At 42.6% G+C, this 15,347-nt stretch overlaps 1 protein-coding gene across 5 annotated transcripts in view; it reads right to left on the bottom strand.

Annotated features, from left to right (window-relative positions):
* GALNT2 (polypeptide N-acetylgalactosaminyltransferase 2) overlaps positions 1-15,347 on the bottom strand; it is a 218,637-nt gene that overhangs the window by 92,413 nt on the left and 110,877 nt on the right. For 4 of the 5 annotated variants that reach the window (XM_010374036.2, XM_030935464.1, XM_030935463.1 and 1 more), the window contains exon 2: positions 11,872-11,965. The exons of the other annotated variant lie outside the window; for it this stretch is intronic. In XM_010374036.2, the coding sequence (XP_010372338.1) occupies positions 11,872-11,965 (94 nt within the window). The remainder of the gene's footprint in view (positions 1-11,871; positions 11,966-15,347) is intronic. 5 annotated transcript variants of the gene reach the window in all.

The raw sequence follows: 15,347 nt of genomic DNA, 5'->3' as shown, positions 1-15,347 counted from the left end.
ATTTGTTTAAAATTATCTGTGCTATCAAAACAACTAAAACTATACTACAAAACAGTATCAAATTGATGAAGTGCAGTAAATCTTCATGTACGAACCACCATGTATCCCTTCTCCAAACCTGAAATGAAAATTCTTCATTTTCCCTTATATGTTGTAGTACCTAACCATAATAAATTTAGCCTATTGCACATGGTTTTGACCAATCTTCTTCTTTTTTTTTTTTGAGACGGAGTCTCGCTCTGTCGCCCAGGCTGGAGTGTAGTGGCCAGATCTCAGCTCACTGCAAGCTCTGCCTCCTGGGTTTACAGCATTCTCCTGCCTCAGCCTCCCGAGTAGCTGGGACTACAGGTGCCCGCCACCTCGCCCGGCTAGTTTTTTTTTTTTTTTTTTTTGTATTTTTTAGTAGAGACGGGGTTTCACCATGTTAGCCAGGATGGTCTCGATCTCCTGACCTCGTGATCCGCCCGTCTTGGCCTCCCAAAGTGCTGGCATTACAGGCTTGAGCCACCGCGCCCGGTCCAAACTTCTTTTTCATCTTAAATATCAGAAATAATATCAAAGTGAATCTACTGCCCAGAATCCCAGCCAACAGATGAAAAAGACAGAAGGAGAGAAAGAGAGCATCTGTTAACCAGTGACTACTTGGTCTGCTACTTCATACAGGACCTTGTCCACACCATACCATAACCATGTCAAATATGATGGCTTCCGCTTTACAAGTTAGGAAACTAAGGCACAGAAGTTAAACTTATCCAACATATCACAGCTGTAAGATGACAGAACCACGACTCAAACTCCTAATTATGCCCAATCTGTGTTCCCTCCACTGCACCCAACAACTCACTTTTAAGTGGGGGAAATTGAAGTGAAACACCAAAAAGCAACCCTGCATGCCTGTGCAGTTCCCCGCTGCCCAGCCCCCTTTCAGGTGGCAGTGCCAGTCCTGTCTCCACCCTGGAGTGACTGAGTCTCTGACTTTGAGAGCATGTGTTCCTGTCTCTGAAACCCTGGCACCACCTGTTGTTGGATTCAGAAGGAACTGTGGACATCGTCTCTCCAGGTGTGAAAATTTCTCCATTACAGTCCCCAGTGTCCAGCCACAGCTTAAGAGGTGCTGAGTACGGGGAGCCTCCCGTTTCAAAAGGCAGCTGTTTCACTGCACAGCAAGAACTGTTGGTGGGGGCTTCCTCAGATGAAAACAAACACTGCTTCCTGGACAGGCACCGTGGCTCATGCCTATGACCCCAGCACTCTGGAAGGCTGAGGACGGGGGATCACTTGGGCTCAGCAGTTCGAGATCAGCCTGGAGAACACAGCGAGATGCTGTCTCTGCAGAAACATTTAAAAATTTGTCTGGCATGGTGGCACATAACTGTAGTCCTAGCTATGTGGAAGGCTGAAGCAGGAGGGCTGCTTAAGCCCAGGAGTTCGAGGCTGCAGTGAGCTACGATTGCAGCACTGCACTCCAGCCTGGGTTGGTGAGACCCTGTCTCAAAACAACAGAGACAAAAAAAAGCTTCCCTCTAACTTCTGCTCAAATACAAAAAACAGAATTCTCACATAAAAAGAGAAAAAAAGTCATCGACCTCTTTTATATGGTAGCCTTTCAAATACTGGGGCATCACGCTCCCACTTCCCCTTGGAAGCCCTTCTGTAAAAACATCCACAGTTACTGCACGTGTTCCTCATCGGACACTGCTTCCGCTTCCTCAAAATCCAAGTCACTGTTAGCCGGACCAACCAGTTGATCATCATCCCTGAACACTCTGTGCTCTGAAGAGACCAAAACACTTCAGCTATGGGGTGGCAGCCCAGAGAACACTGGATGTCATGTGACTGCTTCTGGACATTGTATTTCGACTAATAAAGCTTAAGATAACTATTTTCTTTTTTTTTTTTTTTTTTTTTTGAGACGGAGTCTTGCTCCGTCGCCCAGGCTGGAGTGCAGTGGCCAGATCTCAGCTCACTGCAAGCTCCGCCTCCCGGGTTCACGCCATTCTCCTGCTTCAGCCTCCCGAGTAGCTGGGACTACAGGCGCCCGCCAGGTCGCCCGGCTAGTTTTTTGTATTTTTAGTAGAGACGGGGTTTCACCATGTTAGCCAGGATGGTCTCGATCTCCTGACCTCGTGATCCGCCCGTCTCGGCCTCCCAAAGTGCTGGGATTACAGGCTTGAGCCACCGCGCCCGGCCCCAAGATAACTATTTTCAAACAGCTCCATTACATTTCTGGTTACTGATCTCAGCCCTTGGTCTCCACTTTCTTGCTTGTTGGAACGGGAGAAAGACAATGGAAGACTTGTTCTTCAATGTTGGCTAGAGTAAGAAAATAGGCCCCCCATGGAAGACAAAATGGCAACTAATATTAAAAAATGCATGCATTGCCATTGACCCTGCAATTTCACTTTTAGGAATTCATTTCAAGAAAATAATCATGGACATACAAAGATTGACCTCTCAGGATACTGGCTGGAGCCCCTCTTTGTGTCCCATAACAAAAAATAAGTTCAATGAGCCGACGGCCGTGGAGATATTGCCGCCATTAAAATGCTATAGGAGATGTTTACGGACATGAAAAGGAGTTCCCGATATATCGCCCAAGCGGAGATGGTACACCACGGTGCTGTATTTGTAAAAATGTAGCTGTAAGCAGATGGTAGGGGACTGCCCATAGGAAAAGGCCCCATTTCAGGAGAGAAGAGAGAGGAGGGTGGTCCCCTGATCAGGGAGCCAAAGCCCATGAGGGGCTCTGAAAGACAGATGGGCATGTGTGGAGAAGCGTCTCAGCAAGTCCCCCATATCTACTGAAATGTTAGTCACCTTGTGGATGACCTGAATTTTCATAGAAATTCATGGAAAGACTGAACTTTGAATGTGGGATAAAACTCAGGACCTGTTGTCAGAGAGGCCAAATGCTTCAGGAGCATTTGGTCCCAGGAGCCAACTCTAAGAAACTGCGTGCAGGGCCTGAGGCTTCAAGTGCCTGGGTCTCGGCACGTCCCATGTAGAGGAGACTCCTTCGTCTCAGCGATGGGGGCAGCACAAGACCTGGGTATGCATCCAGGGCAAGTATGGAGGCACATGTGGTGGGAGAGGAATGGTGGTTATTTCTGGATGGTAGAATTATGAATATAATTTTCTTATTTTTGCTTATTTGAATTTCTAAAATCTACAATACACATATTGCTTGCTTTTTAAAAGATGCTTCCCTGAAGACACTGACAGCCGCTTATTTTCCTTATGACAACACTGTGTAGATCACTGGCCTCAAGCCTGGCTCATGGAGACCTATGTAGATTTCGCTCCCTACAAGTGTCACACGGTTCCACCCCAGACAACGTGTATCTCAGGGCACATGGTTCACAGAGACCAGGAAGGGAATTCTGACCTACAACATGGGTGAACCTGGAGGAATTATGCTAAGTAAACAAGCCAGAGATAAAGGACAAGTACTGTAAGGCTGCACTCATATGAGGGACCCAGAGGAACCAAATTCATAGAAACAGGAATACCAGGGCCTGCGGGAGGCAGGAGTGGGACATTGGAATTGCACAGGTAGTTTCCATTTTGCAAGATGAAAACAGCTCTAAAGATGGATGGTGGTGATGACTGCACAACACTGTGAATGCGCTTAAAGAAAACGGACGTGTATGCTTAAAAACACTTAAACTGGCAACTTTAGCGTTATGCATCTTTTATCACAATTAAAAAAGATAAATGCACAACGCTAGAACCCATCAAGTCACCTAGAAAAACAAAGGGTCGGGGAATATTTCTCTCTGATGCTGCAGCAATGCTGAACAAATAACACAAGTGGTTCATCTCATCTTTCTTCCGGCAGGTGGGAAGTAGAAAAGCTAAAACGTCTCTGTTAGGATCGGTGGCAATTCACACCCTGGATTTAAGTTCTCTTAACACATTTCATCATTCCCGTTTCATTCATCTTTACGTGAACATCAGCAACTTCTGTTCTGAGAAATCCACTGTCTGGGAAAACTGAACCAGCAACACATCGCGGGGGGGTGGCTGGGATGAAGACACAGCCCAGGACCGGGATGGGGAGGGGCCTCAAGGAGAATCCCAATGGCCTCAGGACTCTCCTTTCTGAACTCTCTCCCTACCCACGTCTCTCCTAAGCCTCAGGCCCTTACACAAGGTTACTGAGGAATACAAGAATGACACTAAGGTCTCATAAAGGCATAGAGAAAATCTGCTCCAAAAGGCCACGTTGACCAAAGAGTGAGAGATGTCCAACAAGAACCTCATCAACAGCTGTCCTCAGAGGCAGACCTTGGCCTTCCAGCCCCTACAGCCACCCCTGTTCCTTCTAATGGCCCCACTCCTCTACTGGCGCCTGCTCCTCTACTGGCCCCCCACTCCTTTGCCGGTCCTTCTGCCAGCTGGCTGGCTGGTCAGATTCAGGGACAATTACAGGGAGAAACTTATTTTTCAATCCAGAGGTTTTTCCACACCAAGGGGAAAAAATGAGATTCTTCTCTATCAGATGTATTTTCAAAATACAAAATATTGACTAATACACATACTCTATTTGAAGATAATATTTTAAAAACCAACGCTAAAAAAAAAGTTCAGTGGTTCCAAGTAGAAAGCATGACGCTGAAATAGAAGCAAGGGTCACAAGAGTTTATGGGCAAAAACTCATCCACAGTAGACCTGAAATGTGGTATGAGGGTGGGGGGAACTATAGAGATATAATTTTACAGCACCTAAAAGAAAATAAAATTGTTGATTCTAATCTGAGAATAGAGGTTAAAGGGAAATAGGAAGACAGAGTTAATAGAATCGAAGAGTTTTAGAGCATGAACAAATCTAAATTTTACAGATGAGGAAAATAAAACCCAAATGCTCCCTAAATATTCTAAGGCCACAGGACTGGTGACACAGCTGAGCCTAGAGCTCCTGGTCATTATCCTTGTTCTGAACCCTGATCCTGTGCTCCCAGGTTGTTGTTCTTGTCCGCATTCCATGACTTCCAGCTGGGACTGCCACTTGGGTGGTACACTTTATCCAAATTCCAGATTCTTCCCCAAAGTATGATGAATGAGACAAGAAATAGAGTAACATTTAGAATGTATCAACAGATCCATATGTCAATATGCATGTAATTCCTAAGTGAGCATTTCAATATATATGTGTGTCGGGGGTGGTCTAAGGGATAGTTCCCTTGACCCCTTCACAGGACTCAGCCCACAGCTCTCAGCCCCTCATGGGAGGGGTAGCACGCAGGTGAGTGGGTGCAGGGGCTGAGATGAGTGCTTTTGGGCATTGGCAGAAGTAGAACTCTGTGCAGCCCCCCAGCAGCATCTGGGTGGGGGTACCTGTGACCCCTGGCACCCCATAGGACATATGTTACAGTGTGCTCTTTGATTTGCTGTCCACAGATGACTTAACTGTTAGATCAGTGCGGGGTCAGGGTGACAGCCTTTTGCATCCACCCTCTTGGTACCCGAATTCTTGTCCTAGTGTCCAGGAAGAATCAGGTTGTGCAAACAAATTGAAGGATGGTGGATGTGGAGGACTTTATTGAGTGCTGGAGGTGGCTCTCAGTGGGATGGGAAGCTAGAAAGGGGATGGAGTAGGAAGGTGGTCTTCCCTTGGAGTCCTGCTGTCCCCGGCCAAACTCTTCTCCAAAGTCCCGCTGTCAAGCTGTCTGTCAGAAATCAAGCTGATTCTCTCCAACATCCGGCTGTTTCTTCTCTCCTTCTCTGTTGCTCTGCGGGTAGGACCTGGGGTTTTTATGGGTACAGGATGGGGGATGGGGCGAGCCAGGGTGGTTTTGGAAAAGGCAACATTCAGGCAGGAAAACAGAAATGCATGTTCTCACTTTGGGCCCCCCTCCCTCCACCATTCCAGGCTTGAGGGTGTGGCCCTCGCCAGGGACCACCCTCTCCTACCCAGTATTTCCCTGCCTCCTGTTTATATCACCACCTAGAATTCTGTACCATTTAAGATTGATCTTCAAAAATGAAGGCGGGATCGAAACTTCCTCAAACACAAGTTGAGGGAATTTGTTGTTAGTAGACCTGCCTTGCAAAAAATGTTAAAAGCAGCTCTTTAAACATAGGAAAATAACATAGATCAGAAACCTGGATCTACACGAAGAAAGGATGCATCAAAAAAGGAATAAGTGAAGGTAAAATAAAAACTTTTCCTTTTTTTTTGATTTGGAGTCTTGCTCTGTCATCCAGGCTGCAAAGCAGTGGTACAATCTCGGCTCACTGCAGCCTCCGCCTCCCAGGTTCCAGCGATTCTCCTGCCTCGGCCTCCCAGGTAGCTGGAATTACAGGCATGCACCACCACGCTTGGCTAATTTTTGTATTTTTTGGAGAGACGGGGTTTCACCATGTTGGCCAGGCTGGTCTCGAACTCCTGACCTCAGGTGATCCGCCTGCCTTGGCCTCCCAAAGTGCTGGGGTTACAGGCATGAGCCACTGCTCCTCGCCTATTTTTCTTATTCTTAATTGAACATATAATGGGTTGTTTGAAATAATAATAGCAACAATATATTCTATCATGTATTCTTTTATATATTATATACCTATGCTTATGTGTAAGTAAAATGAATTACAGCAATGATATAAGGGATGGGAGGGAGGAATCAAGAATACTTTGCTATTATAAGATACTTGCACTACCTGTGAAACAGTATAGTGTTATCTGAAAGAAGACAAACTAATTTTTTTTAAAGACGTATAACAGATATGCTGAGAAGGGAGAGAAAATGGGATTATACAGAAAGCTTAATTAAAATGACAACAGGCAGAAAAAGTGTGAAAGGCAAAAGTACAAACATAGAATAAGGGCAACAAATAAAAAACAACAAATATAGTAAATATGAATTTAAATATATCAACAATCACTTTATACATCAATGGTCTAAATACACCAAAGAAAATACCAAGATTGTCAGTGAGAAACAAAAAATAAGTCCCAATTATATGTTGTCTACAACAAATCCACTGCAAATAAAACAACACACATAGATCAAAAGTAAAATGATAAAGAATGGCCTTTACCAAGAAAGGTTAGATCTATCATGCTAACACTAATCAAAAGAAAGAAAGAATAGCTATATTAATTTCTGACAATGTACACTTTAGATCATGGGCATTTTTAAGGGATCAAGAGAGGATTACACAATGATTTTTTTAAAGTTTATTTTCCAAAAAAATACAACAATCCTTAATGTGTATGTGCCTAAAAAGAGCATAAAAATATATGAGGTAAAAACTGATAGAACTGCAAGGAGAAATAAATGAACTCACTGTTATAGTTTGAGCCCTCAATAGTCCTCTGTCAAAAATGGGCAGATCCTGCAAGAGGAAGCTCAGTAAGGACAGAGTTGAACTCAACAACACCATCAATCAACTAGATATAATTGACATCTACAGACTAATTCAGTCAAAAACAACAGAACACACATTCTTCTCAAACTCATACGGAATATTCACCAAAAGAGACCACATTCTGGGCCATAAAGCATACCTTAACAAATTGAAAAGAACAGAAATCAGACTGTGTGCTCTCAGCACACAATACAATTAAACTAGATTCAATAACAGAAAGACAGCTAGCTGGGAAATCCCAGAGTATGTGGAGACTAAACAACGCACTTCTAAATGACACAGGGGTCAAAGAAGAAATCTCAAGAATTTTTTTTTTTTAAATTTCCAAGCTAAATAAAAATGAAAACAGAACTTACCAAAATTTGTGAGATACAGCAAAAGCAGTGCTTGCAAGGATATTTATAGTATTGAATGCATATATTAGAAAATAAGATCTAAAAGCAATCATCTAAGATTCTACTTTTAAAAACTAGAAAAAGGAGAAAGTTAAATCCAAAGTTAAGTAGAAGACATAATAAAAAAATTATTACAGAAATCAATACAATTGAAGACAGAAAATCAATAGAAAAAAAAAATAACAACAATAAAACCAAAAGCTGGTTCTCTCAAAATATCAATAAAATCAATGAACTTTGAAGCAGGCCAAGTGAAAAAGAAAAAAGGCACACTTTACCAATATCAGAAGTGAAGGTGGGGATATCACTATAGAACCCATTGATATGAAAAGGACAATAAGGAATAATATGAACAACTCTATGCCCATAAATTCAATAAGCTGGATGAACCGGGCCACTTCCTCCAAAGACATACTCTGCCAAAATTCACATGAGAATACACAATTTGAATAGGTCATATCTATTAAAGAAATTGAATCAATAATTAATAACCTTCCCAAAGAGAAAGCACCAGGCCCAGGTGTGTTCACTGATGAATTCTGACCAACATTTAAAGAAAGAAATTATACTAATTCTCTACAATCTCTTCCAGAAGAGAGAAGCAGAAGAAATACTTCCTAACTCATTCTATGAGGCCAGCATTACGCTAATACCAAAAACCAGACAAAGATATTTAAGAAAAGAAAGGTATGGCTGGGTGTGGTGGCTCACGCCTGTAATCCCAGCACTTCAGGAGGACCTGAGGCAGTCAGATCACCTGGGGTCAGGAGTTCAAGACCAGCCTGGCCAACATGGTGAAACCTTGTCTCTAAAAAAAAAAAAAAAAAAAGAAGAAGAAGAAGAAAGCAATGAAGGGTACTGATTAGTAGCAGCTGTCATACAACCATATGCAGGAATGCTCAACAAAATAAAGCAAATCAAATTCAGCAATGTATAAAAAGAATTACACACCATGATCAAGTAGGATTTATGCCAGTTATGCAAGACTGGCTCAACAAATGAAAACCCATTAACGTAATCCATCATATCCACTGGCTAAGGAAGAAAAGTCACATGATCATATCAATAGATGCAAAAAAAAAAAAGCACTTGAAAAAATCCAACACCCATTCATGTTACAAATTCTCAAACTAGGAATATATGAGAACTTCCTCAACTTGATAAAGAATATCTACAAAAATCCTGCAGCTAACATCAGACTTAATGGTGAAAAATTGGAAACTTTCCCACTAAAATCAGGAACAAGGCAAAGATGACCCCTCATCACTCTTCTTCAACATTGTACTGGAAGTCCTAGCTAATGAAATAAGACCAAAAAAAAAAAAAAAGTATAAAGATTGGAAGAAAATAAATAAAACTCTCTTTGTTCATAGATCACATGACTGTCTATGCAGAAAACCTGAAACAATGAACAAAATTTTCCTGGGACTAATAAGCAATTATAGCAAGGTTATAAGATGTGAAGTCAATATACAAAAGTCAACTGCTTTCCTATATACCAGCAACAAACGAGTGGAATGTGAAGTGAAAATCACAAGACCATTTACATTAGAAACACCCAAAATGAAAAACTTAGGTACAAATCTGACAAAATATGTATAAATTCTATATGAGGAAAACTACAAAACTCAGATAAAAGGTATCAGAAGAATTAAATGAAAAAATATTTGACATTCATGGGGAGTAAGACAATATTGTCAAAATGTCAGTTAATCTCAACTTGATCTATAGATTCAATGCAATTTGTGCCAAAATCCCAGCAAATTGTTTTGTAGATCTTAACAAACTGATTCTAAAATTTATAAATGTATATGGAACAGCAAAAGATCTGGAACGGCCAAAACTACCTTGAAAGAAAACAAAGGTGACTAACACTACTCGGCTTCAAGACTTTACATGGAGTCATGATAATCAAGACAGTGTGGTAGTGGCAAAATAACAGACAAATAGATCAATGGAAGCAAATAAAGAGCCCCAATATAGAACCATATGAATATTGCCCACTAATCTCTGATAAAGGAGCAAAGGCAATAAAGCAGAGAGAAGTCAAGCAAATGTTTCTGGAAGACCTGCATATTCACATGCAAAAAAAAAAAAAAAAAAAAAAAAGAAGTTAGACACAGCTCTTACACCTTTCACAAAATTAACTCAAAATGAATCACAGACCTAAATGTAAAATACCAAAGTAGGCCAGGCACGGTGGCTCACGCCTGTAATTCCAGCACTTTGGGAGGCTGAGGCGGGCAGATCACCTGAGGTCAGGAGTTTGAGACCAGCCTGGACAACATGGCAAAATCCCATCTCCACTAAAAACACAAAAATTAGCTGGGTGTGGTGGTGCATGCCTGTAATCCCAGCTACTGGGAGGCTGAAACAGGAGAATCACTTGAACCTGGGAGGCAGAGGTTGCAATGAGCTGAGATTGCACCACTGCACTCCAGCCTGGGCAACAGAGTGAGACTCTGTCTCAAATAAATTTATGTAAATATACCAAAGTATAAAACTCATAGAAGATAACATAGAAGAAAATCTAGGTGATCTTTTCGTCATGGTGAAGACTTTTTAGAGAAAACACCAAAGGCATGACAATGAAGGAAATAATTGATAAGCCAGATTTTAATCAATCAAAATCTTCTAGGACACTATCCAGATAGTGTCTTGAGACTATGAGAAGATAGGCCACAGACTAGGAGAAACATTTACAAAATCCATATCTGATAAAGGACGATTATCCTAAATATATACTCTTAAAACTCAATAATAAGAAAATGAACCACTGGATTAAAAATGTGCAAAAGGTCTGAACACCTCAGAAAAGAAAATACACAGATGATAAATAAGCCTATGAAAAGACGCTCAACATCATATGTCATTAGAGAATTGAAAATAAAAACAAAAGTGAAACACTACTCCACACTTATTAGAGTGGCCTAAATCCAGAATACTGGCAACACCAAAAGCTGGCGAGGATGCAGAGCAACAGGAACCCTCACCCACTGTGGTGGGAATGGAAAATGCAACAGCCGCTGTGGAAGACAACTCAGCAGTTTCTTACAAAACTCAGCATACTCTTACCATATGATCCAGCAATCATACCTTTGGTATTTACCCAAATGAGATGAAAACTTATGTCTACTTGAAAATGGGTACATAGATACTTACAGTAGCTTTAATCATAATTGCCAAAACCTGGAAGGAACCAAGATGTCCTTCACTAGGTGAATAAACAAACTAATACACCCAGACAATGGAATATTATTAATTCATTAAGAAATGAGCTATCCAGCCATGAAAGACATGGAGGAATCTTAAATGTATATTAAATATTAATATATTATACTAATACATTAAAATAAATATATATTACTCAGTGAAAGAAGTCAATCTGAAAAGCTGACATACCCTATGATTCCAACTGCATGACACTCTAGAAAAGCAAAACATCAGAGGCAACAAAAGGATCACTGGTTGCCAGGGGCTGGGGTGGGAAGGAAAGGATGAAGAGGTAGAGCATTGATGACTCTTCAGGCAGTGAAATGACTCTGTATGATACTACAATGGTGGGTAAACGTCATTGTGCATTTGTCCAAACCCACAGAATGTGTAACATCGAGAGCGAACCCTAATGTCAACCACAGACTCTGTGTGATGATAATGTGTCAATGCAGGTTCATGCATTGTAACAAACGTACCACTCTGTTGGGGGATACTGACAATGGAGGAGGTTGTATGTGTGTTGGGGGTGGGGGTGCAGGAAGTATACAGGAATTCTCTGTACCTTCCCTTCAGTTTTGTTCTGAAGCTAAAACTGCCCTAAAAAATAAAGTCTATTAAAAATATTTCATGAACTAATACATACTAAAATATACTTTCTACTTCTTCTATTTTTATTTTCTCTTTCAACACATTTTGGTCACCTCCCATTAAAGTTTTAACTTGACCACCCACTAATGGGTCCAATGGAAGTCGGCAAAGCAGTGCTCTAGGGCAGTGCCTCCTGCTGACCTATGGAATCCAGCCTCTCCCCACAGATCATCTGCTCCAAGAGCCACGCTCAGTCCACTCCCAATAACATGCTCAAAGCCAGATGGCTTCCTGGCCCCTGGCAGTACCTGGAGGGAGGGTCTCCATGCTTTGTGCTTTCTCTTCTCCATTGCTGTGATGAAGGTCTTTCTTTTTAATGGGGTCAATTTCATTCCAGTCCTCCTGGGGGAACAAAGACACTGAATGAGTTGCCTGGTTCTTCAAGCACACCTTCATTCATCAGTTCAATACACACTGAGTCTTTGGAGAGTAACACTTGGCCCTGGGGATGCACTGATGAGTAGGAGGGAGGGCCCATCTTAAAGACCCCACACACCAGAAATTGTTAGGGAGTCAAGATGTAAGGGGAGAAAAGTATGGGCATGACCTTTCCCAAGGGTTTGCATTTCTCTCTCCATTTTATACTTGTATTGCGTATCTGTGGGAAGGAAATACTCCAAAAACTCCCAGGGCTTTGGGGATTTGTGAGGGTGGAGAAGCGAGATAGGGGAAGTGGATTAAATGAAATAATTCTAGAGTGGTTAAATTAAAACCATTAAAAGGAAGGTAGCTCTCCAGACATCTTAGTGGTTTATGGACATCTTAGGACCAGATTCTCCCTAAGGGCTCCTTTGAACTCTCCTCAGAGAGTGTTAAATGATTTAATTCCATTGACTAACACAAGAGCAGGGGGTAGAGCCACCAAGCTTTTTCTAGGGCTTACTCTAATAGGACTGCCACTGAAACAGAGATACATATTAAGGACTTAATATGAAACCAGAATAAGGTATAAGCTCTGGTAGAATTTATTCAACTCATCTGGGCAAACAATTTACTCTAATTTATCAACATTAAATCAGACTAAATAACAACTGCACGACCACAGAGCTAAATACATTTTTCCACCACTTGGAATCTGATTTCTGTAACTAAAATAAGAAAGGTTTCTGTATATAACCCAAATCAGAAATAACCCAAGGCTAGTAATTTTCCCACCAGACTCCTGTGAGCCAAGCATTGTCAATTGGCCATTTTCCTGAGCAGATGCGATTAGGCTGCAGCGCAGCAGTAATCCCTCCCTGCGGGGCGGGGGACCAGATCTCCCAGGGTTCATTCCACCAGCACTCCTCTGGACCAGTGCGGACTGCATGCTGCACACAAGTTCACCACTGGAGACGTTTTGGTTCTTTACTTAAAATGTAAAGTGAGATCTGCGGAAGGGTAAACCTAAGGGCCTGGGCCAAATGACACATTTTTTCCAAATGCAACTTGCTCTGCCAATAATCTGCATTTTTACTCAAGAGGTACGGTAATTAGAGAGAAACTGTGCCTAAGCCTCCCCCATCTCTCGGCCAGCTTTTCCTTCCGCTGCTTCTCTAATGAAGTGATACAGCTGGGTTTATCACATCAGGGCTGCCATGGAAATGGCAGAAGAGGAAGAACTGTAGCCTTGGCGGGCTGGTGAGAGAAACCATTTGCAGCCGGGGATCTGAGCTCCACCCACCCAGCAGAACGCCTTCCTGGCCTTTAAGTGCCCCATGCACTTTTGCAAGTCTTATCCCACGCTGCAACAAATGTATTAAAATGCAGCTGTATCCCAATTTAAAGAATTTTTACTGCAAAAAAGTTTGGAAAAGATGTATTTATGACTTGGCTTTTGAGATTACTTGGCTATAAAGAAATTTTCAATTTACTACTGGCAGTGATTTTGTGGGAACCCTGGCAGATAGGCAACAGTGAGAGAATTTCACCCACCAACTGGCTTTACAAAGTAAGGAGATAAGTGTGAATACTAAATCAGCAAAATGAAGTTACCACAGTCACTGTGCAGACTTTTAATTAAGCATTAGTTTTTATTTTGAGGCTTGACTGTAGCATTGTGGTTGATAATTCCTACCTCTCAAGTCCCCGCCCCATAGGCATCTGGCCTCCTACTTACACCAGCTAATGGATCAAACCATTTAAACTTGTAACTGAATAAAATCAAAAGTGAACATTGCCAGTGGGGCTGGTGACTCTAGCATATTTTCTACACGTAAAAATAAAGTCATTATCTGTAGTCATTACCTGACATTTGCAGGTCAACCATCAGTGTTTTCCCAGAAAATAAACTTTTTTGTGTGTGCCCACAAATAAGATTGATTTGCCCATAGGTAACACTCCTCACCCTCCCTTCTTCCTTCCAATCAGTGATGCCTACTATGAAACTAGTGCAGGGTGAGCACTCCTCAATCTCCCTTCTTTCTTCCAGTCAACGACGCCTACTATAAAACTAGTGCAGGGTGAGTTCATGCCCATATAATTAGGACATGACAAGGTAGCAAGCAGATGGAACAAGCCGTGCCATTTACAAAAACCTACTATGCGCCAAGCATTGCATATAGACCCTCTCTCAATCCTGCATTTTATAATTCCTGTCTTACAATGAGGACACATAAGATAGGCTAAGCAATTTGTCCAGGTTACACAGCTGGTAAAAAGCTAAATCTGGCCCTTTATGTAAGTCAGAGTGGGAATGACAGGCTAGGGCTCAATTTGAACTAAATTATAAGAACTTGATTCTCAAAATGTCATAAAAACTCAAGAATACATTTCTAGGAGGTCACTCACAGAGGACTGTTTTGTTCTGGACTTCCAGGTCAAAAACTGCAGATTATCATCTTAACTACCTGCTCCTAGAGTAAAAATAGGGAAGGGGAGGAGGAGCCCCCAAGGAGAAGGTGGGGGAAGGGGAGGATGGGGAGCGGGAGGAGGGGAGAGGGAGGGGGAAGGGGAGGAGGAGGATGAGGAGGAGAGAGGGAGGGGGAAGGGGAGGAGGAGGATGGGGAGGAGAAGGAGGGAAGAGGGAGGGGGAAGGGGAGAATGAGGCAAAGAGGGAGGGGAAGGAGGAGGAGGGGAAGGAGGAGGAGGGGAAGGAGGAGGAGGGGAAGGAGGGGGAGGGGAGGACAATGAAAAGGAGGAACCACAGTGGTGGCTGCGGCCTAACACAGTATTTATGAGGTGCCAAGCCCCACTCTGGACACTGCACATACGCTCATCTTCCTGCAATGCTATTACTATTCCAATTTTACAGGCGAGGAAGCCAAGGCACTGAACGTTTAGTGTTCATATGAGGCTGGATCCACACCCTGGGAAACTCAGGGCTGGAGTTCATGGTCTCAGTCATTTAGCTGTACTGCCTCCAGATAAGACAGCTTCCTCTCTCCCTTAACTAAACAGCCAAAGTTCAGTTAAGACATTGTACTAACCATTCATCTCAGAATATGTCTGGTCACTAGTAATAAATTTCTGCAAAGATGGCTGACTAGGTTCACTGGCTGACTGGAGCACCCAAGCTCAACCCACCACTGGTCTGTAGATGCTTGTCTTGTCCCACTCTCTTCTCCCCACCCCTACAGAGGGCCTTGGCCTGGTATTAAGAAAGTCAGCTCCTAGAGACACAGTGGGGACCAGGCATCTTGGCCTGTGTTGTGCAAAGACACCCACAGACAAGCGCGGGCAATGATGGCCCAGAGACACAGGCCCTGCGTACAGCAGGGCCCCCAGGAAGGCTGTGCACGGAAGT

Source organism: Rhinopithecus roxellana, chromosome 8, assembly GCF_007565055.1.
Source record: "Rhinopithecus roxellana isolate Shanxi Qingling chromosome 8, ASM756505v1, whole genome shotgun sequence".
NCBI lineage: Eukaryota > Metazoa > Chordata > Mammalia > Primates > Cercopithecidae > Rhinopithecus > Rhinopithecus roxellana.
This window is presented reverse-complemented; position numbering and strand designations above follow the sequence as displayed.